Genomic DNA, 26177 nt, shown 5'->3' with positions numbered 1-26177 from the left:
CTAACTTCTGTTGTGAGGTACTTATCAGTAACTTTTACTACAAATTGGTAGCTTCTGCTGTCGGCTAAAACTCGCTAGCTCCACATGCTAGCTTCTTCCACTAGATACTACTGCATCGCCTGCAGCTGAAGTGCAATTACATAGATTTATAGCTCGTATGTCAGCTACTTCTTCCAAATAACGTCTACTGTCTGGTATCTATCAATGCATTTTACTGTCGGCTACAAATCGCTAGCCTTTACTGTGGGCTAAAAGTCGCTAGCTACTTCCGTTAGCTTCTTCCGCTAGCTACTGCTGCACTGCCATATATGCACAGCAAAGCACATTAATCAGGAACAGTTCAATCAAAGCAGTCTGTAATATGAGTCTATGAATAGCATTTATTGATGTATGTAACTTAGTTTGCTAGGGATGTTTTTCTGGTGCACATGCTGTGAACTCCTGACTTTGTATGAGCACCAATGTGAGTAAACAGTGTTTAACCTGCTGGCTCACTTAGTGCCACATCAGTGTTCTGACAGTGGGTACCAGTCCAGTGTTACAGATGGAGAAGCATCATTTGACTACCTTGTACCTTTGGTATGGATCTGATGTTTCTCTTTTAATAATATTGTAGATACATTCAGGTTGAATTAAATTGGTTTAATATCAATATAAACCTCTGTCTCAGAGAGGGCATAGCTGTTTTCATTGGTACTATGGTTATCTATGTAATGATATGAGCCATAATGATCAAAAGGAAGGAAAGGATTCGGCCTGCTGAAGAAGCAAAGGTGTACATTCAGTCTTCCAGTGACAAGTCAGGTTGCATACAAACATTTATTGACAGTAATAAAGGTATGGAGTTGTTATTTTAGTATGATTATATGGTCTATAATTAAGTGTTGGCTCAGTATTTCTATTAAAATGCCTCTATAGGAAGAGGAGTGTTTGCAGCCCAGACCATTGAACCAGGGGCTTTTGTACTGGAGTACAGGGGTGAACTCATATCAGTGGAAGAATGCCAGTCAAGACACTACTCAGAGAAAGAGAGTACATTTCTGTATGAATTTGAATGGCAGAATCACCGCTGGTGGTAAGCAAATCACATGTTGTGTAGAGATTCAGGCAATTCTTATTAACTCATGAGTCAAATATTTTAAATAACTGATGGATGAACAAATGAAGCAGTGTTGACATGTTTGAGACATGAGAAGAGATTTATCTGTGTAGTGTTATCCTACAGTTTAAGTTGACCTCTGTGTTATGTGCTATTTAATGTTTTTACATTGTAAGTGTGTACATTTGATGATTCAGTATTACATGATTTCAAAGGTTCACTTTATTTCTCTGGCTTTTAGTATTGATGCATCCAAAGAAGATGGATCCCTGGGAAGATTAGTGAATGACAACCACAAATCACCAAACTGTGTAATAAAAAAGATAATAGTAAAGGACAGGCCACATTTGTGCCTCTTTGCTGTTCAGGCCATAGAAATTGGAACTGAAACTGATTTCAACTCTGGTGATTCCAAGTGGCCTTGGCGTGAAAAGGTGAGTTAGATTAAACATCTATCTGTGTGGTGTTTAAAGGGGTATTTATACTGTAGTGAGTTGCATTGTCTTATATATGCTGAAAAAACTTTCACATGAGCTAACTATCACTGCTAATCTTTAATCTGACTTCACAGGGCTCTAGAGTGCGACCATTTTGGGCGCACATGCGACCTAATTTCTCAAAGGTGCAACCAAAAAATATCAGAGGTCGCACCAGTACGACCAGCTGTAAGAGGGAGATACATTCTCCGCGACTCTCAAAAGTCTCCAACAACAGACACACATTGGGCTCATATCGTGGTCTGAACCAATCAGAGACGGTGAAGGGAGGGACCTCCGTGTGTGTATCTTTGAAAACGTGTCTGCTGCGGTCAGCAGAGACCGAAAATTCAGAAGAAGAACGCGGACATATGCTGCGCAGAGCGGATGCTGTGTGATAAAGCTTGTTCCATGCAGCACGAGAACAGAGAGATCTGTTCGTGTTCCCAAGGTGACGAGAACAAAGTCCGTTTCGGCCCGGACTTTTTAAAACGTGTGTGCAGAACTCATACGGCCCTCTGACTGTAGCGCGCAGCGCGCACACAGACAGACAGGTATTAAAGACGTTTCGCTGCAGAAACCGCAGTTTAAGTGAACATGCAGCGGAGGAGCAGGATTTGTTGCTACTATGCGGGTTTTGATAATTTGCTGTTGACCTGAATGAGTGATGATAACGAGCCGGTAATGTTCAGGGAGGGGGCGTGACGTGCTCGTAGCATCATAACAGACTGAACAGCAGGTCTGAGGACAGTGTTATCTGACCTGTGAGGTTCATCCATGAAGGCTGAGTCACTCTGAATGACAGCAGTCAGCTGGTTTTAAGGAGTTATAGAACATGGTTACATGACGAACGCCCATTTAAAAAGTATTGTTATTATCCTGCTATAGTGGAGCATTGTCTGTCAGTATGATGTCTGCATACAGCTAAACTGTAACAGACAGAATGAAGAGTCTGTCAGCTGGAGCTCAGCTTTAGAAAGAGAGGAGACAGAGGCAGAGAGGAAGAGAGGTGAGGAAGATGAGAGAAGAAGTACTGTAGCTGCATTAGAAACGTGAATCTCAATCACAGCTATTAAATAAATAAAGGTGTATATAATTTAAATAATTTTTAATTCCCATTGCCAGATAGATAAGTGAGGAGCGACAGCCAGAAAATACAGAGAGAAAGCAAACAGGGAAATGAAGAGTGCTGTAACTTTGAATCTTCATCATGGATTTCTGACAGGCAGACTTGTTGGATAGTTTGTCCATAATTTGAATGAGTACTATCGGTACATGTATTTGTTTATTTTTATTTACCTGTGTTCATTAAACAAGGTCCAAAGTCAGTTTAGGATGATATGTCATTATTAAGCCCGTTCATATTTCCTAGAGATCAATTTTTGGACCTCAGTATTTCTAAAACTTTGGCTACAGCCCTGCGAGGCCGTCAGGTAAACAGTAGATGTAGCTGCAGATGATGAGAGAAGATGAAAAGAACTTCTGCGTTAGGATAGGTGTCAAGTTAAGGCCTGATCCATAACATATATGGACAGCATTTAAAAAACAAACTGCTGTGTGATGTGTGATGCGGTGCACCTAACTTTTGTGCCGGTGCACCCAAGAAAAAAAGGTTAGGCGCACCGGTGCAACCAGTGCAAAAAGTTAGTCTAGAGCCCTGCATATTGTGATTTATTTTGTTACATTTAACAAGTCCTTTATCATTGATGTGTGTCTTACCTGTATTTGAACAAACATCAGTACAAGACCTGAGTATTTAAGGCCTACATTTCATCACGCTCAGGATTACAAAGGTTGTTGAATAATCTGAAATCACTTACAGGGCTGAAGGGAGAAGGGCTTGGTTGCAACTCTGTGGCAGGAGGGACAGAGAGTGGGGTGGGGGTGTGTGGGTCATGTACCAAGCCAGGGAGGAGAGAGGGAGGGTGTGATTGATACAGGTGTTTTGTTTACATGTGTTTACTGATCACCCTCTCCCCTCTATCTGCAGTGTCCAGGGTGCACATGCTTTTTGTGTTGACATGTGGTGTAAATAAAGATTGCTGCCCTGAGGAAGAGCTCCAGTATGCAAATAAATAAATAAATAAACAAAGAGACCCCAAAAAGTGACAGGCTTGAACTTGCAACTTGAATTCATTTTGGGAGATTATACGCCTTCTTAATCTTAATCTTAAACTGGCTGTTTTGCGTGTTTTTGTGGGTTTAGCTTTTTTAACATATTTTCCCCCCACGCACAAGTGCACACTTTTATTTCCTCTTTAACTACGTTTGTGGTCTTAACCTTTTTTTTACTACACTCTAATAATTTGCCATGCACCATGTCTCATGATTAGCTCCGGGGATCATTTATTTGGGATCATGTAAAACAGTCATTCCTGTAGCAACAGCGTGTCTTTGCGTCAGCATTAAGTTACAAACTGTTCTATAGCAACAAAAGAAAGCTCAGACTTCTTTATCACTGCCTCGACCCCCCCACGTCTGTCTGTGCTCACTGTACGGTCCAGATAAACACTCCATGTGCTTATAGAAACAGGTGTCAGGCTTCAGGAAGACGCACACGCTTACACACCACACACAATCACACACAGTTAATTATTTATCCACTCACTGAAATGCTGACATACACACCATCCTGCCTGCAGTGTCACTTTAGCCTATACACAACACTGTCACAGGTGCTGATGGACGAGTTCACATCTGAGAGAGAAAGGATGCTTATCAATACTTTATTATGCATTTTTACATTTTTTTAGAAGGATGGATTAAATGCACTTGCTTTAGAAGTTCCTGTGTGTGTAGGCTGTAGTTAAAAGGAGAATTGTTGTTATTGTTTTCTAATATGTACAGAGAGTCTCTCCAGAGAATTTTTTAAAACTTCAGTGTTTCATGTGTCTTCATGATAAAATGTGCGTTTGCTGCACTGTCTCTGTGTTTGTCCCAGGCTGAAGATTTTCTCTCAAACAGTTTATTTTAGATATTGTGCTAATAATAGTCCCCAGTGATAATTTTCCACAGGACGCTGCTGCGACTGTTTCTACGGTGGAAGCCAGTGAGTGTGGACGGAACCATTCAGTGTGTTGGGGGTGGTAGAAGTACTGCATATAAAGTACACTCTTTTAAAAGTGCTCTTTACATAACACACATGTTGGCAAAGGTGTTTAGTTATATTCATGCTTATGTTAAATTGCCAACAGTGTGTGCGTTCGTGTGAAGTGTGTGTTATACGCACTGTATAACAGACGGAACCCCCTTTTGTGGTGCTTTGGGCGAGTCGGATGAAAACCGAGCTCTGTGCCACATCTTCCACTGACTGATAAAGCCGCTACACCGGGAACAGGAGGCAGGAGCGAGAGAAGACTATAACTGCTGCTTAAACATCATTTAGTTTTATTTTTATTTTTTATTTTTCCACTCTGAGGAAGTGTCAGACTGACCATTTGAAATTTGTCTCGTGGTGTATGAGCAGCAGGGGGAGGAGGTGTTAGGTCAGACTACTGTAAGTTAACGGTTAAGTTGTTGACGCCACAAAGTGAGAAAGTGGGTTTAAACAGAGTGGACTTCTCCCAGCAGAGGACTCCTGACAGAGGTGAGTGTGTATGATAACATTATCCTCATCTGTAAAGTCCGCTCTGCTTCCAGTCTGACACTACAGGCTGCTCTGCCAGTTTCACCCATGATCCAGCCAGAGGAGGGAGGGTGTTAGACGGACTACACCCATGCAGGCTCACCCACATCTCACCTCCACTCAACAGTACATTAACACAGCCTCATGCTTTGCAAGCTTTAAGCTAAACTAGAATAATGTTATAAATATCAAGTTTATTATTAACTACCATAAAGACTATCAATAGTCTGGCAAAAATATGCAAATGTACATTTTTAAGTTTTGTTCCATTTCTCTGTGGGGATTATTGTTGCCAAAATAATCTAAAGTAAAACTGTAATGTCAGATTTATCTTGTTAGTCAATTTGTGGCTTTCTCTTTCTATTTTGTAACAGGAGAGATGAAATGCTGTCAGGTCCAGCTCTGTGACATATTCATCTTAACAAGACAGCTAAGACTGTAATCTGGGGCCAACATATATTCTTACTTTAAATCTCCAGGATGGTGGAGGTGAAGGTTGGGGGTGAATAGGTGGTTGGGTTGTAGCATGATAGTTGAGTTGGATTCCTATTTGGAAACACTACTGTCTTAAAATTAGTTAATAGGAGAAGAGTTGGGATTCAGTTGCCATGGTAACAAGTCCCATCCCATCTAATATATATGTGTGAGGCAACAATGATAACAACATTATAGTTGGTCAAAGGTGTGAAGAACTCTCAGGAAAATAGATGCTAAAGGGCGACCCTGCGTGTTGACCTATAGGTGACCAAAGTCTTTTTTGTGTGTGTGTCAAATGGAGTGGAGGAAACCATCCGACGACACGATTCTTTAGTAACCGCATATTAAGCTCAGAGGTCAGATGCACTGGTGCCACTTACTGTGAGTGACAACAATAAGAACCTATCTATGGAAACTAAATCTAAAAGGTGTTGGATTATCCATTTTCGGGGGTGATTGTTAAAATGATTATTTATTTATTTTTGTATTTTTTTTCATAATATCAGTCAGTACCAAACTAAAGCAACACCTCTGGTGTGATTTTGTTTGAGTCTTATTCTAAAATATCCTTTGCCTAAATGACTTTAAAAGCAGACCTCTGTAGAACCTTGCTGATAGATATCCTACTATCATATTATCCATCCTTTGTCTTACCACCGTGTTATGCTTAACGGCCCACTCATTGCTACTACTATCCAACACTTTTATTTCACAGTTTTCAAGTCCAAAGACAACATGTGAAGAGTATGTAAATTTATTAAGCAGCTGGTGAGTGGGTTTATTCATACAAACTAACAGCTGAAAACAAACAAATATAATGACTTAGTAGTTGTGAACTTAAGATCAGAGCAGTATCTTGCAATGGTCATAAACGGTGTAAAAAGCAGATTGTGATTATGTAGTATTTGAACTTACAGCCAAAATGTTGTTTTTTTTCTTCTTCTTTGAGTCTCGATATATCTCCTGCTCTGCATGTGCCCCAGATTGATAGTTACACTGCCTCCGTCTCATAAGCCTTAGCACGACTATCCTGTTGCCTTGACTACTGGTGTGTCAGGGGACTACATCCTGATCCACTGCATGATTTTCTCTGACACGGGTTCAGAGAACTTGCCATGAAGCAGCACTGAAAGCAAGAATAACCAAAGTGCTCATTTTATCTTTTTTTATTTTTTTTTTCCCTTACACCCCGGACTGACTCCTCCTCACCCACCTGATGCGGTCGTAGTTATCAGTTAGTACACAGCACCTCAGGCTCTAGTGCTGCTCCGCTCTCCCACTAACATGGGAAGTGTGCTTTCATTCTGTGCACTGAACCATATCAGTTTGTTTGCATTGCAATCTGTTTTAAAAGAAGTCACCATGCAGAGAGCACGATAAACATTTTCACCCCAGTGTTTATGCAGACTCAGTGATGGGAAATGTTTGTGGAGTTTGGGCAAAAACCTGCACCTGTGAAACCTGATCAACAAACAGTGTTTAAAGACGTACGTTGTTTTTTTTAATGGTGATTGATTAATCTGCATATTGGGTCACAAAATTAGATTTGTGTTACACAATTGTTGTGGATCAGTATTTCCTGTAGAGCAGTACTTTTTATGTAATCCAAAAAAAACCTCCTACACTGGTAAGATAGCATTTATGGACGTGGGTGTCTCACTCTCACTCACTCTCTGATATGTTTTTGCTAACCAGTGTTAAGTTTTATTATTGCTGACCTACAAATCAGAAAGAAATAACTAGGATTTATAATAATCATATCAATATACATGTCTAAATATCATGGTAAGCCGGCTAAGAGTCTCAATTTAGACACTTTTTTTGTTATGTTCTTGCCTAAAATTGAGCTGAGCTGTGCACAGAGCAATAATCACCTGGGAGAAGAATAGATCCTTTTTTTTCTTGTGATGCAGCACAACACAGGAAATGATGTGCTCCTAAGAATGGTAAACAGCAGTGAAACTGGTCAGGGGTTTTTTACAGGAACCTCACTGTAGCCTTGGGAAAGGGGGGGGGGGTACATGCCACACCGGGGCTTGTGTGTGAAACTGTCTCATTAAGCAGTGGAAAAAAAAGTGGACTATACAGAACAGCTATGCTATGGGGGTGGGGACAAGGAGAGAGACTGTTGCTGTGTAATGGTGGGGAATCGCAAACAGTGAAAGTGGAATGGCAATCTCCAGGGGCTGCTGTGTATCAAGCAACACTTACACTCTGCGCTCAGCTGACAAACTTACTTCAACTCCAGCAGAGAGAACTTCATTTGTTTTACCCCACAAAAGGAGGTCATATGAATGGTTAATATTGGTAGTTATTTCTGACTGCATCACTCTTTTAGGGCAGCAAGTAGTGGTGTTAAAAAATAAAAGACCCGTTTTGACCAGCTGTCAAAACACATTAAACTTCCTGTAAAGTATGAAGTCTTTACATTAATGTATGAGCTCAAATGGAGGAAACGTCCCTGCAGAGCAGGCCCATATTTAAAGCTGATTTCTGCAGCAATAATTTAGACTAATGAGGTAACTATTTACACTTTAGATGTGCACATGAATGCCAAAAATACCAAATTATTGTCTTTAAAATAGCAGCAAAAATATGCAGGAAGCCTCAGTAGCAGTGGGAGGTTTAGATAATCAACATATGTTAATCAGCATTGATGAGCATATTTGAAAGGTCACTGGAATCGGTGCGGTGAGACAACCCACACACTTGAGTTGCCTTCTTTTATCTACACTGGTTTAATGAGCAGCTCCTCTTGGACTCTTTATTATAACTTCTTTAAAACATCAGGGCAGTGTGTGTTTTTTTCCTCCTGCCTGGAATCTTCTGGGTTTCATGTGGCTTTGTGTGGTTTTTAGGGGGAATAAATAGCAACGCCTATTTTATGGTCTGCTCCAGCTCAGCCTGTATGCTGAGCTGTCCTGGCAAAAGTGCATGTGACCAAGAGGCGAGGAGGCACTGTCGCTTCCTCATCCTGTTGTATGTTAGAGCGGAAGGACGATGGTCAGGCCTGTAGGGTGCTGCTGCAGTCAGTGGACATGATATTGGTCTGAAAAGAAAATCACTTTTGTCCTAGTTGGTCACTGCTGTTGTGTAACGTTAAGAACACCAAAGCACTAAAATACACAGCTTCTACAGCCTGATAGAAAGAAAGGGCTTCAATCTTTTAAGTGTAAATGTTTGCATTATAATCAAGGGTGAAATATACTTAAGTAAAAGTAGAAGTGCTACATCAACAACCCTACTTAAGTAAAAGTCTTAAGTACGTAATTTACATATTTAGTACCCAGAAGCAGCTATGGACAGGTCTGTGTGTCATGAGGTAGGCTGTGGGCATCAAGTGAACAGAATAATAGGTATCAGCGTTTTTACTGTTGTAAGTATCCTGCTGTAGATTAATGTTATGATTCATGTTAATCAGACATTAATGGTATGGACCTGTGTTAGCAGACTAGCTAACTGAGCCAGGCACCGGCATCATGATTGAGGCTCATTATAAAACACAGCTGGCAGCGTGACACCACCTCCATGCAGAGTCTGACCTCACCTCAGTCCAGCACTGTATTCTTTAAATGTAACATGTTACTACAAAGACTGTAGAAAAGTAGAAAGTACAGATAATAGCTGCAAAATGTAATAGAGTAAAAGTATAAAGTATGCACTATTATTTTTACTTAAGTAGAGTATAAATACATACAAATTTACATAAGTACAGTAACGAAGTACAAATACTTAGTTACTTTCCACCACTGATTTTAATCAGACTTAATTATGTATAATTAAGCACATGGCAGCATTGAGTGGCAGGTGGGTGTGTCACAGGGTCCAGCCTTTCCTGACCTAACTGCTACTGCAGGGACCGTCCAAGTCTTTTAAATCATAGTATGATGCTAAGGGGCTGCTCGTTTAATGATAATTATCTGAATGGAAGCTTCTACATAGTGAATAGAAAATGACCTCAAAAGGATGTATATGTGCAAAAAAAATGGTTAATAATATTAATATTGCCTTAATGTATTTATTTATTTATTTTTGTTTCATCTGTATGTGTGAGCAGACTCTTCTGGCTGCTTCTTATGTTACTTTGATTCATAAAACAGCAGGAAATAACACCTGTGTGTGACATTTATAACACACAAGGACATCAGCGTGTAGAAAAAAAAACTCATCCCAATTCACTCTGCTCTCATTTGTTCTTCACGAGATACAATCCTGGGACCTGAGTAATTGAAAGAGAGAGAGAAGGTGGGCATAATAACATCTCCCTCGCTCTCTGCCATAAATTCATTATAGGCAACACAGAGGAGTGGAGGTGGTATTCAGAAGGATTATTATGTAATAATTGAACTGCTGGTATTAGTAAAAAAAAAAGCGCCTCACATTGCATAGCTAGAAATAGTTTTTCTTCTATGTGTCATACTTTTTCCATTCTTTCTCCTCCCTACCCCCACACAGCTCTCGCTCAGTTCCTCCCACTCACACTTTAACCAGATGCATGTAAAAGATACAACCAGCCAATTTCTTTCCCATGTTTTTTTTTCCAGGAATGTTTCACTTTCTGTCTCGGTCACACTGTTTGTGGTTATTTGGAACAACATCCGTACAGAAGCACATGTTGTCTCCCTCTGTTTGGGAACAGAAGTGTGCCAGGGTCGCACTTTATTAACACACTCCGCACACTTTCACTGTCGGGTGTCATAACCTTCTTGCCTATTGCTCACACACACTTATCAGCGAGCGACATGCACAACGTGTCCCCGTCTTACACTTATATTGCTGTTATGGTTTTATTTTTGATGTGTTGTGTTTATGCAGCCTCATATCCCCCAAAACATGAATACCCCTGTGTACATGAATAAACAGATTTTGCAGAATATAACCATGGAAACAGAATTTAGACAAACCACAGAAAAGCAAAGGTGAATAGGCACAGGTGGTCAAACACTACAGTATTTTTTTTTTTAGGAATCATTTGTGTTTCTTTTTTATTTCCACCTGCTTAAAATCAATCAGAATATTCATCTTGTCATGAAGGGATTATTGCCAAGGACAGTCTGGCCTTCTCAGAAACAACAGTCAGTATCAGCCTGACCTTTTAGAAAGTGGCTTTATTGAGAATTACAATGCCCCAGGACACTTGTCCCTCCACCATGCAGTGAGGGGTCGATAAATTATCACAGTGCCAGAGCATTAATACTGTATCCATGGAGACCAGGCCATACATAATGTCCTGATGATATCTAAGAAATCTTAACTCTGTTTTTTTTTTGTTCTTGATACAACTACACAGATTTTCTCCCTCTTGCCCGAGAAGCATCTTCAGAGCATGTTTTATAATAACATGCTGCTGCAAACTAATAGGAATTATACACCCCATGAATCATTTATGAAATTCACACAAGGATATTAATGAGTGTTGTTGGTGCCCTGTAGGAGCAGAGGAAGCTGACGTGCAGACTAAAAGGAGGAGCGGAGAAGTGAAAAGGAGGTTAGAGACCCAGCTACCAGCCTGCCTTCCTGCCGCCTGTGAGAGAGCGCTGCATCATGGGGAAACAAAACAGCAAACTGCGGCCTGAGGTTCTGAACGACCTGCGAGAAAACACAGAGTTCACTGACCACGAGCTGCAGGAGTGGTACCGTGGCTTCCTCAAGGACTGTCCCACTGGCCACCTGACCGTTGAGGAGTTCAAGAAGATCTACGCCAACTTCTTTCCATACGGCGATGCCTCAAAGTTTGCTGAGCACGTCTTCCGCACCTTTGACACCAATGGAGATGCCACCATTGACTTCAGGGAGTTCATCATCGCCCTGAGCGTGACTTCTCGCGGCGGGTTGGAGCAGAAGCTGCGCTGGGCCTTCAGCATGTACGACCTGGATGGCAACGGGTACATCAGCCGGGCAGAGATGCTGGAGATAGTTCAGGTGAGGACACATTACATACTGCATGACTCATACTACTCTTATCTGGACTGATCATTTACTGTGTCATCTGGGATATAAATGTGATCTGCCTGGGCAATAATAGTTTAATACAACTATTAAACAATAAAGAAATTGTTCTGTCAAAAGCTACACAATTTAGATCTACTGTAGGTACACAGTGGATACAGAGGAAAAGAGAAACTATTACTAAAAATATACAAAAATAAGTCACCGTTGTGCCTGATGAGGCTATAAATCAATACATAATTTAATAAGGTTTTGTAATTATTAACAAAATAGAACTTAATGGATATTTTCCCCCCCCCCCCTCCCTCTTTTCTGTTTTCCTTATCACCACTGCTATATTTACTCTTCAATATGGAGAGCTGAGCAGCCTGAGGCGCGTATCAATATTGGTTCAGTCCGTTGTGTTTGTGGATACCAGTGAATGTGGAAAAAAAAATACATTAAGCATCATGACTTTTGTCCTGCGAGAACACATTTGTTGTTTTTTTCCTCATGATCAGCTTTAACATACACAAACAGACACAGCATAGCCCGGTGAGTCCGTCCAGAGAGCGATTCTCAGTTGTCAAAGCACCATCATTATCAGGTAGCAATGGAAAACAGGTCACCAAATTCAGACATGTGAAGTGGCTATTGTTCAACTTTACAGACAAAAAAGCTTCCCAACAACAAAATCAATATGCATAACACAGCCGTCACTGTTACTGTTTCCTTTGTAGGCAATTTACAAGATGGTGTCATCGGTGATGAAGATGCCTGAGGATGAATCAACACCAGAGAAAAGGACAGATAAGATCTTCAGACAGATGGACACTGACAATGATGGTAAGACTGATGTGTTTGTTATTAAATACATGTGCATCCTTTTATGAACTTGGCCCATCTCACAGGGAATAAATATGTTGATTTGTGTAGATAGATGCTTAATGATTATGCTGCTCATCCATAATCACCACATGACATGAACATGAATAGGAACAGAATAAGCAGCACATGCTTTTAGTCAGACAATGAATGAGTAAAAGTCATTGGGACAGGAACAGTCATTTTAAAAATGTGAATAAATCATCCAGGATTAGTTATGTAACAGTCCTTCAGATTATGAACCGCACAGGACTTTGAAGTGTAACAGGAAGGGACGAAAGTGTCTGAGAGAAGGATGGAGGGAGGAGAAAATATCACCCACATGACCGTTAACAGTCTTTGCCTGATGCTGTGTGAAAAGGTGATGTTACACCCCTGTGATGAGCGCGAAGCCTCCCCGTTCTCAACCTGTTTGACAGGTCACAGCTCAGTGAGACATTTTAGAGCTATTCATAGGCCTCCGATGTTTGGAAGCAGAAAGTTCTGAAAATCTAAAGGTCAAGCTGTGTGTCAGACTCAAGTTACAGCCACAGCTGCAGCGCAGGGGAAATCCAGCAAAACTCAGTTAACCCTCCGTTCTAATGCGATTTCCTCAGGATGATGTGTGACAGAAAGTTTCCATTGCTCTGGAGAAAAACTGTGCTTGTTTGTGCTAGATTGCTAAAATAAATAGATAAATATTAGCCCTGCATGTTTTCATTTTTAATATTTACTGTTAAAACAGATGCACAGAGGCTTGGGATCATCATCATAAATGCATTATGATGATGATGCTATAAATATAGCATCAAGATGCCTTTTATGCATTTTTGAATTTTCATTGATCTGTGCACCTCTCATCTCATCTTGCTCCATTTTGTGCAGCTGTCTAAAAGCCAATAATGTTAACTAATGTAATGTATAATGTATAGTAAACATAAGCGCTTTCAATGCTGATGGGCCACAACGAAGGGACTGTGGGAAAATGTAGGTCCCCGTCCCACTGTGTAGCTCTGCTTTAAGCCCTGTTTTTTTAATACATGTAGTACCCAAATTCCTAAAATCTAAAAAACAAATATGCAGCATTATTTATTATTGCCATTTACAAATTCCCTGAAAATAGCACAACAGCACCTCCTGCTGGCTGATGTGACCACACTCAGTCATGAATTAAAAGGACACATACGGTACTTTGTGGCCTTTGTTTTTTCCACTGGTGACAGAGATTCTTTTTCTGGTCTGTGCTCCACAGGTAGATTGTCTTTGGAGGAGTTCATTAAAGGTGCAAAGAGCGACCCGTCTATCGTCAGATTGCTGCAGTCGGATCAGGGAGCTTCTCGTCAGTTCTGAGGACATAGACAATAACACATACACACACATCCATCCAGCTTTATGCGGTTTACCTGAGGCTTGGTTGTCACCATACAGACACGCCCCGCTCACTCCCATGTCTTAATGTTTACATTGATGTATACTTACGATGTGGCTCCTCCTCTGTGGACGATGAAGCTTTTTCAGTTAAGCTGTTCTTTGTTGTGCTTTTTCTAAAGCTCGCTGCCTTGAAATGATTTCATCCTGTTTCCTTTTAAGTGAAGTGCCATATTGTATATTTATACTGACTGGATTAATATGCTTTCAAGTATTATGAATCCCATTATGTTACACTAAGAGAAAACTAATTAAGTCACTTCGTATAATTCGATTCAACCTAACTGTTGAACTGTGGCTTATCGCTGTTCAGGATATCAGCACAGGGTGATATAGGCCTTTGGTATTGCATGCGCTCAGTGACTTTCTGATATTGTAATAGTTTATGTGAATATGGAGGCAGTCATTGTTTTTATTCCTTTTTATTTTTGTAACAAAATGTCATTTTGTTTTCACACAATTGAAATAAAGTCGTGTAAGAAAAATCTACACAAGAAGTCCCACAGCATCCCCTTGTCCTGGACAGATTCACCAAGATTCTCATTCACTGATTTTAAAAAGGAGAAAAAACACATTTAGTCACATCAGGTTGAACAGTGAAGTGTTACTTTTACAAGTCCACATCTTAAAATTGGTGCTCGCAGTCGGCTGAAGAGGGGAGAGGTTAAGACAGGTAAGAATGTTAGAAAAAGACAACTGAAATGTGACCTTCTGAACCTCTCCCTTCCTTTTCTCAGCTGGCAGAGCCTGTATAAATATGCAGCTTCTAACGTTCAGCAGGTACGTGAGAAAAACAGTTCACTCCAGTTCTGGTCCCTGTCCCCGTCACTGAAAGATGATGTGAGAAACTGCAGGTGTCTCTTATGTGTCTTTTCTGGAGTATTTCAGTAACTGGGCGACCAGGCCTCCCGTTCTTCCACAGGAGAGGGGAGGCAGGTCGCACAGGACCAGATCAGACCAGACCAGGTCCCACAGAACCAGTCTGGTTCAGATCTTGTCCTGATTAGACTCATAGCTCATCCTTCCTAAAGTCGTCATCATCCAACTCTATGTCACTGAGGTCGTACTCCTCCTCTACGGAAGCTGAAAGTAAAAAAAGACGCTGTTAGCATAGAGTAGTTAAACCACCTCCTATTTAAGCTACTAAGGAAGTCACTGGTTTATTGGGCACTGCTGGGCAAAACAGCTGCTAATCCTAGAGGAACGTCTTTCCTTTCCTTCCATTAACTCACCTGTCCATCTTTGCCATCCCATGCCTCCACAGCATAAATCTTGGGCATGACACCGCCTCCCAGTGTGGCAGTTGAGCCACGTCCCACAGAAAGCTCCCTAAAAACAAAAAAAGCATCAGCTTTGTGAGTGCCATCATTTAGCTCTGCCTGAATGACAGAAAAAGAACTGCACCGTCCTACCTGAGGAACTCATGGATGCCAGTCTCACTGAAGGAGCCCCTGAGCAGGGCAAATTTCATCTTGCGTGTGTTTATGGCAGCCATGGCAGGGTAACCGAATCCACCGATACCCAGAGAGGCCTCCAGGTCCATCTGAGCTCCAGCCTCAGTCCACAGCCAGCTGAAAAGAGGAGGAGCAGGTCCATTAGTCACAGGTACAAGTTGAAGATGTTTGAATAAGAATCTGTGACTGGACTGGAGTGCCTACCCCCACATCTTCTTCTTGTACTTGTCAGCCATCTTCACCATAACATCCAGGTAGCTATTCCTACCAGCTGCGCCTGTGAGATCCAAGGAGGCAGTGAGTGTTTCAGCAATGACTAACGATAAACTGCTGTCCAAGTGTCCTCTACTAACAATCCCCTCACCTGTGTCCAGGATGTGTGGCAGGACAGCAATGATACACAGCTGACTGTCCTCACAGGTCTTCTTCAAGATGTCTTCACTGAGGATCTGTGAGTCACAGAGATAGACATACCTATTGTGTTATGTGAGACCGTCAATCACACCATCGATCAGCCACCTAAAATGCAGCCTTTAAACCCCTTTTTGTTGACAAATGTTGATCTTAATAAAGCAGTAAAAGGTTTGAAGCGGGTCTGTCAGAAGGCATTAGCTTCAACATTTGCACTGTTTTAATGCAAAGAAAGGCATATTTTCACTGCCTGGCTTTCCACTTTTGTGGCAAAAAGCAGTAATGATAACAGCAGCATGGAGGGGAGCTGTCTTTTCTCTTTAAACTCACCAAATGAGGCTATTTTTATTCTTGAACAGAGAGAGACAGAATTTGTGACTTGCATGAAGATGAGTGTGTCGTCAAGGTGTTTTTATTACTGCCAATTAAACCTGGATAAATACCCATAACTGCTGCCTATTTATTTGTCCTTGCAACGAATGACAACTGTATCCTTCACAATGATAAAAACCAAGGTTAGTAGTTGTTAGGGTGTTTTTGTCCTGTCTGAAAATGACATTTGACCTACCATGACCTGGATTACTGCTCAGACATAATGTTGTTAAGCCTCAGTTTGAAGGTGAGTGCGAAGCATGAGATGCTATTTTTGGTCTAATTTTGGAAACAAGTAAGAGATTATGCACCACATCAAAGAGCACTCTAACACTGTGATGGATGTTGTGTTGATTTAGTGCATTTCTTCAACTTGTTTTGGAAGTGCTGCTGCTACTTAGTTTCAACATATGTCTTAACTGGTCATTGTCATGTGAATTTTGGTGTCATAAACACTGACCTCCAACATTTCTGGAGCAGGAGCATTGTCAGAAAACAGATCCAAAGCTCTTTCAATGATATCGCCACGAGAGCGACCTCCTTGGTAGTCCTCTGGCTCTTCACCTTTCTTAAAAATCTTGATGGTGGGAAAACCACGGACCTAGACACACACAAAAATGACAAAAACTGTTACTTTTAGCTGCAGCATCAGGCTGATATGACACAAGAACCGAAGGCTGAGTGTGAGTCATCCAACTACAAAGTTTTATAGCGTTGCTTGAACATTAACCAACACATTCTTCTAAAAAAGGCAGCAAAGATTTTGCAGGTCGTTTTTATTGGGAATGTGCTTTGCATCATTTGTCAGTTCTTACTCACCCCATAGCGGCTGGACAGACCCTGGTGTACAGTAGCATCCACAGCTCCGAGGCGAACTTTGCCCTTGGTCTGATCCTTGACAGCTGTGGCTGCAGCTGCCCACTCAGGCTCCAGGCTGCAAACAGAGAAGGAGAGTGGGTTTTAAAAGATGTACTAAAAGAGTTAAGACAGTGTTAAATGGATTCATCTGTACTTCTAAAATGTAAGTTTGGATGTAGAAAAATGTGTAGGGGGTATGCAAGTAATGTTCACTGCACTTACAGCTGCCGAGTGGAGGTGTTGTTTTTAAAACTGTTATCCATAGAAAAAATAAAAAAAATGCAACTAAATGGGGGAAAAGCTGTTGTGCAACTTGAAATCTGAGAGCTGTAATCTTCCCATGTAAAGATGGAAATAAATGAATATTTATTACAAGTAACACTGTGTTTGTCTTAGGCATAAAGAACAATGACACCCTACAGGCCAGCTATGTGTCTTGTTTGTTTACAGTCAAGGATTTTCTAGCCTTCAGACTGTGCTTGCTCTATGTTTTGTTGGTCAGGTACTATAAATATCAGGAAAAACGATTCCTGGTCACATGCCATATTCATGAGCCACTGCATCTTTAGTAAGTTTAGAGGATCACTGTCAAGCCAAATTGCCTTTAATTTAAGCACATGATCATCTTCCCCCTGCTGAAGAGAGCCACGTTGCTGGTTGTTTTGTCACTTGTAAGGCGGGTGTTCCAACATGTTGAAAACTGGATGGAAAATGTTTTGGAATAAACAAGTTCACTGAACAGTTTTAATAAGGATTAAATATTGCGAATGAAATAATGAAGCACTTTCAGTGAAGTCTGGGGATTATCCAGCCTTACAGGGTTGTTTTCCCCACAGTCAGTTTTTTTTTTTTTTTTACTTTCTAGGGCTGTGAGGAGGACCAACAAAATAGAAAGCACCATGTAAAAGTGAGAGGGTTTCTCTGTTTCAGGTACTCACTTCTTGCAGTGTCCACACCAGGGGGCGAAGAACTCCACCATCCACACATCATCACCGTCTAGCACCAACTTGTCGAAGTTGTCATCAGTAAGCTCCACCACATCCTTCTTGCTGCCACCACTGCTGCCACCGCCACTCTGATAGTTGTCATTGACATATTACTCAGGCACATCCAGTCACGTTTTTTTAAACATGTCATATAGTATTACATGTCAGCACTGTGTGTACCTGTTTGTTGTAGCCAGAGCCTCCAGACTTGCCGCTCAGCCTCTCTTTTACCAGAGTGCGCAAAGCATTCATTGCTCCATCCACAATGGCCTGGCTACTGCGTCCTCCTGAAGTGTGAAAGACACAAAGATTTAATGCAGTCATTGCAGCCTAAAACAACAAAAATGGATTAAAAACAAATTTGGATTCATCTTGTCGTAACACATAAGGATATCACTATTCAAGGCTGCACCGGTCTCATCTGTACCTTGATATTCCTCTGGTTTGTTCTTGTTGGCTCCAAAGATCTTGATTGTGGGGAACCCTCTGATGCCATACTGGCTACCCAGTGACTTGTGCTGGTCAGCGTCTACGGCACCAATCTTCACAATACCCTGAAAAAACAATCACAACAAAGAGATCAGGCTCTTCATTCTCAGACCAAATATCTTTCTCCTAATCAAAGTCTCATATGGTCTACATCTCTATAATGGAACTGGTTTTGAATTCAAAACAGTAAAGACAATTTTTTACCTTCAGGGCTGTGGCTGCCTTCTTCCAATCAGGAGCAAGATTCTGGCAGTGGCCACACCTGTAATGATATACATAAAATAAGGAAGTGACTAATAAATCAATTTCCTACTGATGTTATTGCAGGAAGTGAACTTTTATAAGCAATGAGAGCAAGAGATGTGGCCATATTCCCACAAAAGGCTGGGGAAAAGTTCAACACTTAAGTTAAAATCATCAGCAGTGAAATGAGCATACTTGCAGAAAATATTTAGTTCTAAAAGTCTTTCATCCTTTCATCTTTTTATTAATCTTTCCTCTGCTATATTATGTTATGTGTAGACATCGAATATTTATTAAAGTGATAAGTGCCACCTTAGTCTGATGTCAAATTTGTTAGAGGGGACATCAAGCCACTGTGAGGACACCTGCACACCTTCCAACCTAGTGTGTCTGTGCAGACTTGTCCACAAGCATGTGCATGCACTGGAAAACCCAAACAACCGCCGACTCTGAGGAGGAGCTGTGTAAGATGCCTGCTGCAGCTATGTAAGTAAAACTCTTGCTTTTTTTCTTTTTAATATAACAGGAAAAGGGAATTATGCACCAGTGCACACTATACAATCGTGTCTACTATGCCAGCATAAAATATGGACTATTAAAGAAATAACATACATTTTCTGTGCTCCACTCTCCACTGCTTGTCTTAAAACATTATGTATTATCTGTTTTACTCCAGTCAGATGACAATAATTCTTGTGTGATTGTTATTCACCTCAAGTAGGAGTGATCAGCTTTGCATACAAGTCTACAACAATGAGAGTAAAGAACTAAAACTATGATACCACCGCCTGGTTGGACTGATAACACTTGTTAGCACTGAATAATAGCCATGATAGTTTAAGTATGGACTCACCAGGGAGCATAAAACTCCACCAGCCAAAGGCTGTCACTCTGGATCACCTCCCTGTTGAAGTTGGAGGAGGTCAGCTCAACAACATCATCACTGGGTGAGTATAAGGCATGGACACTCAGGACCAGTGAGCAGCCCAGCACTCCTGCAAGACAAGATGAAGGTCCGAAACGTTAACTAGCAGCACTATTGATACAGACACAGCAGATAAAGAAAGCAGTGAAAAGACATTGTGTGCCAACTCATATACTGTTTATGTGTAAAATGTCGTGACTAAAAGTGAAACTTGTGTTTGTGCATTCACTGATTTGACCATAACGGAGGCCTGGCTAGCGCTTTTCTCTTCACCTTTAACTTAGCTATTCAAGCTAACTAAAGCAGCGCAATGAAACACACACAGCTAGCACAGCTACAAACATTATATTTGATAAAAGTAGAAAGGCGTTTTTTCACTCACCGAGTAAAAGCGGCTTCATGGTTTCAGCGTCTGTCTGCTCGCCTCCTCACTTAAAACTGCACACACTCAGTCAGACTGCTGCCGCTGCTGCGTCTCCACAAAAGTAGATCGAACAATCTCACCGTGGCCCGCGCTGATTGGTCCGCTGGCGGCGACGTTGCGCCTCAACCAATCAGCGTGCGCCGTGTAGTTTAATGGAACCGGTACACTGAAGAAGACGAAAGAGGAGAAAGGAGGCAACACATGGAGGAGATGAGGGAAGGCTGACTCACTCTAAACAGGGCAATGATGGAGAGCATTGTGTTTGCATCCATACGACAGTTCTTATTACATAGACCTAAGTAGATATAAAACGTTTTCATACTTTGTGTAGTAGAAAAAAATATTATTTCTATTCTGTTCACTCGTAGAGAAGATTGAAGCCAGGCGTCTGTACTTGTAGAGTTTTCTTATAGACTCATCCAAGCAGCTTCAACTGTTTGGTGGGGAAACGTGGTTTATATGTGGTTGCAGACCTCAGTGGGTGGGTCTAGGTAAAACTTACAAACAATTGCACTAAATGTTTCCATAATTACCTGTGATGATCTGGCTGCCTGTGCCAGGTGTGTCTAAGACTGGCTAACGATTATGAGACAGAGGGGGACTGGTTGACAGCCCTTTGTTCCTTCTGTGAGTATGTGCAAACTTCCTGGGAATGGATGGAATCACTGCATTATAAGGGGTAGAAAGATGATGTCTGAGGCCACCACCTATGTTAAGGGAAGGTTTTTCCAGCTTAACAGTGGTTGTTTAGTTTCTCCAAAGTACAGATCAGAGCATTCCTCACTGCACTGGACTGCATAGATGACATTGCTGTGTTTCTCCCTGGGAGTCTTATCCTTGGGTCAATTGGGACCAATTGGGATACAACAAATGTATATATACACACCCCTTTAGCAGTGATTAGGTTTACCTTCTACCCTCAGCAGTGAGTTATGGCTCCCTCTGAAGTGGAGGAAATGATTGATGAAAATAAATTCATTGTACTTGTATTTTTTTTCCTTTATCACTTATTAATGTATTTCTGTTCTCACTGGATTGCACCATGGTTTAAAGAAAAATAAAACGCATGTCAGGACTTGCAACCTCAAGATGCAGCCACTAGATGGAGACAAACAACACAACATGATCCAAAGTCTACACGCCAATCAATCACAACACTGCAGGTAGAGTAGGAACAAATCATATTCTGAAAATAGGCTGCGTATTTTGACAGTAGACATATATCCTGTTATTCTCGGTCTGTTTCACCACAGTTACACGATGATGAATTCAACACGGATGATGGTTATTAGAGAAAAAGACTTAATAGGCTATAAAAACAGACCATTCATGGTCACTTAATCGATACCTTTTAAAATTGTTGCTCTTTCAGCTGAATCCCACGGACATCCCTGATTTCTCTGTTTGCTACTTTTCAATTCACCCAGCGCCGCTGAGATTTGTGCTGTGCTGCGCCTAACTGCACTGCGCCGTCAAAAGAGACACACGGAAACCGGAAACAGGACGTCCGTCCTAAAAATAAAAGCACCGACTGTTCCCACTTGGGGTCACTGTGAGTTCATCGGAAATATTAGATATGTTTATTTACAGCGACATTTTGGAGTTACTGACATGCCTATTTACAAATTTAAAATGAATAAACTACAATTGTGTAATCAATAGAGTTTAGAATCAGCCCCCCTGTGGCCTGCTGGGCTACTTATCCATTTTTCCACAGAACATTATAGTGTGCTACTTTGTAAGCTGTAGGAGCTACTTCCTATATCCAAATACACAGGTAAACACTTCACGTTTTATTTGAAGGTAAGCTTTCTATTTAATGTAGTCTACACGGGTCTACATTAAGCATAGAGTTACTCCAGAAGTTGTAGACAGCAATTCTGATGTAGCCTTCTTCTATGTTTTAAATATTGTTTTATTTACGTGCAGCCTACTTGTTACACGTGTTTTATTTTGAAATGTATTCCCGGAAGTCCTGGTTTGTTAGTTTATGGCTCGTTTGACATTACGCGCACTTCAATGCCAACTTTCTCAGAACGCACAGGCGCACTGTTCACTGCCAAACGCGGCTGTATGGGACTGAGAAGACTTCGCGCCGCAGTCACTTATGAGTAAAGATATTATTGTTACTAAAACATAGTGTTTAATAGGTTTTACGCACAGTGCCAGAGTTCCTGGTGATTTTTCTTTACATCTCCCTTTTTAACGGACTTGTCAACATAATGTGGGGGATCCAGAGGACGCGCTATGCAGACTGCAACGGATCTGAAGCCAGCGAGGAGACAGAGATTGTGGTGAACATTGGCGGAGTGAAACAGGTGTTATACGGGGACGTGTTGAATCGCTACCCGGACACTCGGCTGGCAGAGCTGGTGGACTGCTCACTTAAATCTTCTGAAGAAATATCTTCACTGTGTGACGATTACGACCCTGACACTGGGGAATTTTATTTCGACAGAGACCCTGAAGCCTTTAAGTGCATCATTGAATTGTATTATTATGGGGAGATTCATATGAAACGAGGCATCTGTCCGATTTGCTTCATGAAGGAGATGGAGTTCTGGAAAATTGGCTCGGATTTTCTGGATGATTGTTGTAAATACCACCTGAAGGAGGTGCAGGATGAACTTGCAGAGATTGCAGAGAAAGTGAAAACTATCCTGGTGGACCGAGAAGGAGATCCGTCCGCAGGAGGCTGGCAGCGCTTCCAGATGTGCCTCTGGAGGTTGATGGAGAAGCCGGACTCCTCTCTGCCTGCTCACATTATCGCTATAGTTTCTTTCATCTTCATCCTCGTCTCCTCCGTGGTGATGTGCGTCGGGACCATCCCCGAGCTGCAGGTGGAAGACTCAGAAGGTAACCTCACAGAGCACCCAACTCTAGAGGTCATCGAGACAGTGTGCATCGGCTGGTTCACTATCGAATACCTCCTACGCCTGATCTCATCCCCAAATAAAATAAAATTCGTCCTGGCTTTCATGAACGTAGTCGACTTCATGGCGATCATGCCCTTCTTCGTGGTGCTGATTCTGACCTCCTTCGGCGCGGGGATGATGGAGCTGGCCAATGTGCAGCAGGCGGTGCAGGCTTTACGCATAATGCGCATTGCGCGCATTTTCAAGCTGGCACGCCATTCCTCTGGACTCCAGACCCTCACATCTGCCCTGAAGAGTAGCTTCAAAGAACTTGGACTGCTCCTTATGTACATGGGCGTAGGGGTCTTCCTTTTCTCCGCCCTGGGCTACACCATGGAGCAAAACCACCCGGACACGCTGTTCACAAGCATCCCACAGTCGTTCTGGTGGGCTGTAATCACCATGACCACTGTGGGGTATGGAGATGTTTACCCCAAGACTACTTTGGGTCGATGTAACGCAGCCATCAGCTTTCTGTGCGGGGTCATTGCCATAGCCCTGCCTATACACCCCATCATAAACAATTTTGTCCTCTTCTACAACAAGCAACAGGTACTGGAGACTGCGGCCAAGCATGAGATTGAACTGATGGCTTTGCGCACAGGCGACGGGGAGCTGCAGAAAGCAGCACCCGGTCCCCATAAACACGTTTGCGGCGCAGCGGCTTGGGACAACGCTATGCGCTCCTGCCACAGCGACACATACATTCCTTTACTGAAGGATCCCAGAGGAGGCGCGGGCATCCAGACCCCGAGCATGGACACAAGCTTTGAAAGCACAGCCGAGGCCACTGAATATTTCATATCATGAACACGGAAAAAACTTTATCATTTGAAAAGAAGAAAAAAAGATTAACAAATGAATCATTCACTTTTGAACTATTCAAACGTAATCTGCCAAATTTGGGGGCTGTGGCACAAAAATGATTGTACATAGCTTCATAGAAATAACAGGACCGCAGTATTGCTCTTCAAGGACCTTTAATGCATTTGAGGAATCGCACCTATTAAAGGGACACACAGTGAGTTATTGACTTGATGAGCTGTGCCTTTGCGCAGTGGGTCCCTGTAGGCTGAGGGGTTCTGTTTGAACAGCCAGTACACTGATTCCCCCATGTAGGCATCTTATATAACATCCCCCCTTTCCCACACTTATACTGTAGACAGCACTGTAGCTTATACATCTGTACAAAAATATATTTCACAATGAATATGTGTAATAATGACAGGCAGAAAAGTGTACAAGGAAAAACTTTGAGTTGCAGCTGCAGGCCTGTTTATTTCCATCTCTGCCTGTGTTCTCCATGGCATCAGTGTGATTTTTTTTGTAACTGACACCATATGATTGTGAGTAAAAGCAGTGACTGTGTCATTGGCCTGCATTTCTCCTTACAGCTCATGTTGCTGACACAGGAACTTCAGAAGGTTCCTTTGGCTGCAGGACACGTTCCTGTAATGGGTTTAAATTTTGCAGCAGCCGTCACCATCCCCCCGAGGTTCAGAGGAATAAATTCAACCAGCAAAGTTTCAGATGAGGAAACAGCAACAGGCTGGAGGTTAAACAAAATTACTTCTACACGTTCGATTCGACCCTAAAGGACAGTTAACCCTGAAATCAAATATTCATGTTTTTGCCTGCCAAAAGTATAAAATCAATACAGCTGAAAAAAACAATAACAACAGCAATGTCAGTGTACAGAATCCAAACATTGCTGTGAGCAGTAAGTTTTCAGTAACATAAGGCCATGAGGCATCAGCCAGCGTGTTCAGCATTTGGGATTCCACTGCAGTATAAAGCTCATGGGGTAACATGATGAATAAATGAATCAATATCTCTTGAATTGATCAGCAGCATTTAAGCCAACAAAGCCACTCAGAAGTACCTACACAGCAGTAAGCCTGAGGGCACCCCTGTGAGCGGATTCTGAAACATGCACAATAGCCCAAAATGCACCTAATTTCATGTAGGAAATATATTCAACTACATCCTGCATCAGTCAGTCAGCCAGACAAACAGCAGCATCCAGATTTTCTTTGCAGCATATGTTTAAATTCAGCCAGCTCCTTCATAACATTTTTCACAATTATTTTCTTTATTGTCTCATGATTTCTTAAAAGAGACAACAGAATTTTTCAGCTGCATTGTTCCCAGAAGGCAGGAATATCAAAACTAAGAGGGATAAATAGCACTGCAGGAAAAAATGAATATGTCATTTTAAGGTGAAATGTCCCTTTAAAATCTATTAATTAACAAACTTGTCAAGAGAGACTGTCTTAATACATTAGTGATCTCATTTTGGAAGAGACTCGAAAGCCTGATGTGTTTTCACACTGTGTCCCATGCTTTAAAATATGAGCTCTGAATTGGCCTTATGGGTTGCAAAGTATTTAAAGGTTACATTTTCACAGTTTGATAGGTCTCACCTCCTACACCATTAGTCTGAGTGACAGAAAACCTGCTGCACAAACAGACCCGTTCTTATAATAAAAATTGAGATGGCACAGCAGGGGAACTACAATTAAAATCCAACATATTTAATTCAAATGTCAGTTCTTCTGAGGCGTCACATGGAAACCTGCAGGAGGATTTATTGTCAAGACTGTTCTCTACTGCTCCGGCTTCTGTGAAGTTTTACAGAATCAGTATATTTGAATGTGAATACACTGGATGGGAAGAAGTTCTTCCACCACAAAATACAAAAACACAAAAAACGACAAAAGCCGACATGTAGCAGAAGAAGTAGGGAGATCATATTTCTTTACTTTAGGGGTGATCGATAAGATTGCCACTTCATGCCGTATGCTCCCCTTCTACAATTACATACTTCTTTACACAGATTTTAGTGGCCTGCTTGGACTATCCCATCATCACTGTCAATATTGTGTGAGCTCCTTCTTAACTTGGAGAAGAGGTTGTTGTCCAAAGATCAGGTTTTGTCCTGGTGGATGGACACTCCTCTTTTCAGCTTCCCACACTTCTTTATTTTCTCCTGTCTCAGATATCAGTGTAGGAGGCCCCTGTAATAGTGTAACCCTTTTCCATGTAGTCCACCAGCAGCACCCCCTCGGCATCTCAGAAAACAGAGACAGCGCCTCGCCTGTGGATGTCATCAATTTGAATCTCTTTGAGCCAGAGACTTTGTGTCTCTGGTTAGGAGTGGTGGGCCTTAGTATCATCAATGGTTGCAAACTGCTGAAATGATG

General features: G+C 41.7%; 3 protein-coding genes across 3 annotated transcripts; 2 read left to right on the top strand and 1 right to left on the bottom strand.

Annotated features, from left to right (window-relative positions):
- The first annotated feature begins 11151 nt into the window (after positions 1 to 11151).
- LOC114434566 (hippocalcin-like protein 1) lies at positions 11152 to 13848 on the top strand. Its single transcript, XM_028403881.1, has 3 exons — positions 11152 to 11599; positions 12346 to 12451; positions 13722 to 13848. The coding sequence occupies exons 1-3, from the start codon at positions 11222 to 11224 to the stop codon at positions 13817 to 13819; spliced, it is 582 nt and encodes a 193-aa protein (XP_028259682.1). The 5' UTR covers positions 11152 to 11221; the 3' UTR covers positions 13820 to 13848.
- Positions 13849 to 14303: 455 nt separating this feature from the next.
- On the bottom strand, positions 14304 to 20191 carry LOC114434567 (protein disulfide-isomerase A6-like). The gene is made up of 13 exons (XM_028403882.1): positions 20018 to 20191; positions 19564 to 19705; positions 18672 to 18729; positions 18406 to 18532; positions 18159 to 18265; positions 17931 to 18067; positions 16954 to 17068; positions 16595 to 16735; positions 15716 to 15800; positions 15556 to 15628; positions 15310 to 15468; positions 15126 to 15226; positions 14304 to 14980 (listed from the first exon to the last, which is right to left on the bottom strand). The coding sequence occupies exons 1-13, from the start codon at positions 20034 to 20036 to the stop codon at positions 14907 to 14909; spliced, it is 1338 nt and encodes a 445-aa protein (XP_028259683.1). The 5' UTR covers positions 20037 to 20191; the 3' UTR covers positions 14304 to 14906.
- Positions 20192 to 22069: 1878 nt separating this feature from the next.
- On the top strand, positions 22070 to 24343 carry LOC114434761 (potassium voltage-gated channel subfamily F member 1-like). Its single transcript, XM_028404143.1, has one exon. The coding sequence runs from the start codon at positions 22282 to 22284 to the stop codon at positions 23782 to 23784; it is 1503 nt and encodes a 500-aa protein (XP_028259944.1). The 5' UTR covers positions 22070 to 22281; the 3' UTR covers positions 23785 to 24343.
- The last annotated feature ends 1834 nt before the right edge of the window (positions 24344 to 26177 follow it).

The sequence above is a fragment of the Parambassis ranga genome, chromosome 4 (assembly GCF_900634625.1).
Source record: "Parambassis ranga chromosome 4, fParRan2.1, whole genome shotgun sequence".
Lineage (NCBI taxonomy): Eukaryota > Metazoa > Chordata > Actinopteri > Ambassidae > Parambassis > Parambassis ranga.
Note: the sequence above shows the minus strand (reverse complement) of the source record. Positions and strands in the feature narration are given on the sequence as shown.

Excerpts from the sequence above, each read along its gene's own strand:
- LOC114434566 (XM_028403881.1), top strand. The coding sequence starts at position 11,222 with ATGGGGAAACAAAACAGCAAACTGCGGCCTGAGGTTCTGAACGACCTG. Across the intron at positions 11,600-12,345 it reads AGATGCTGGAGATAGTTCAG|GCAATTTACAAGATGGTGTC; the intron begins GTGAGGACACAT and ends TTTCCTTTGTAG. Across the intron at positions 12,452-13,721 it reads GATGGACACTGACAATGATG|GTAGATTGTCTTTGGAGGAG; the intron begins GTAAGACTGATG and ends TGTGCTCCACAG.
- LOC114434567 (XM_028403882.1), bottom strand. Across the intron at positions 16,736-16,953 it reads GTCTGTCCAGCCGCTATGGG|GTCCGTGGTTTTCCCACCAT; the intron begins GTGAGTAAGAAC and ends GTGTGTGTCTAG. Across the intron at positions 15,469-15,555 it reads TACAAGAAGAAGATGTGGGG|CTGGCTGTGGACTGAGGCTG; the intron begins GTAGGCACTCCA and ends TCCTCTTTTCAG.
- LOC114434761 (XM_028404143.1), top strand. The coding sequence starts at position 22,282 with ATGTGGGGGATCCAGAGGACGCGCTATGCAGACTGCAACGGATCTGAA.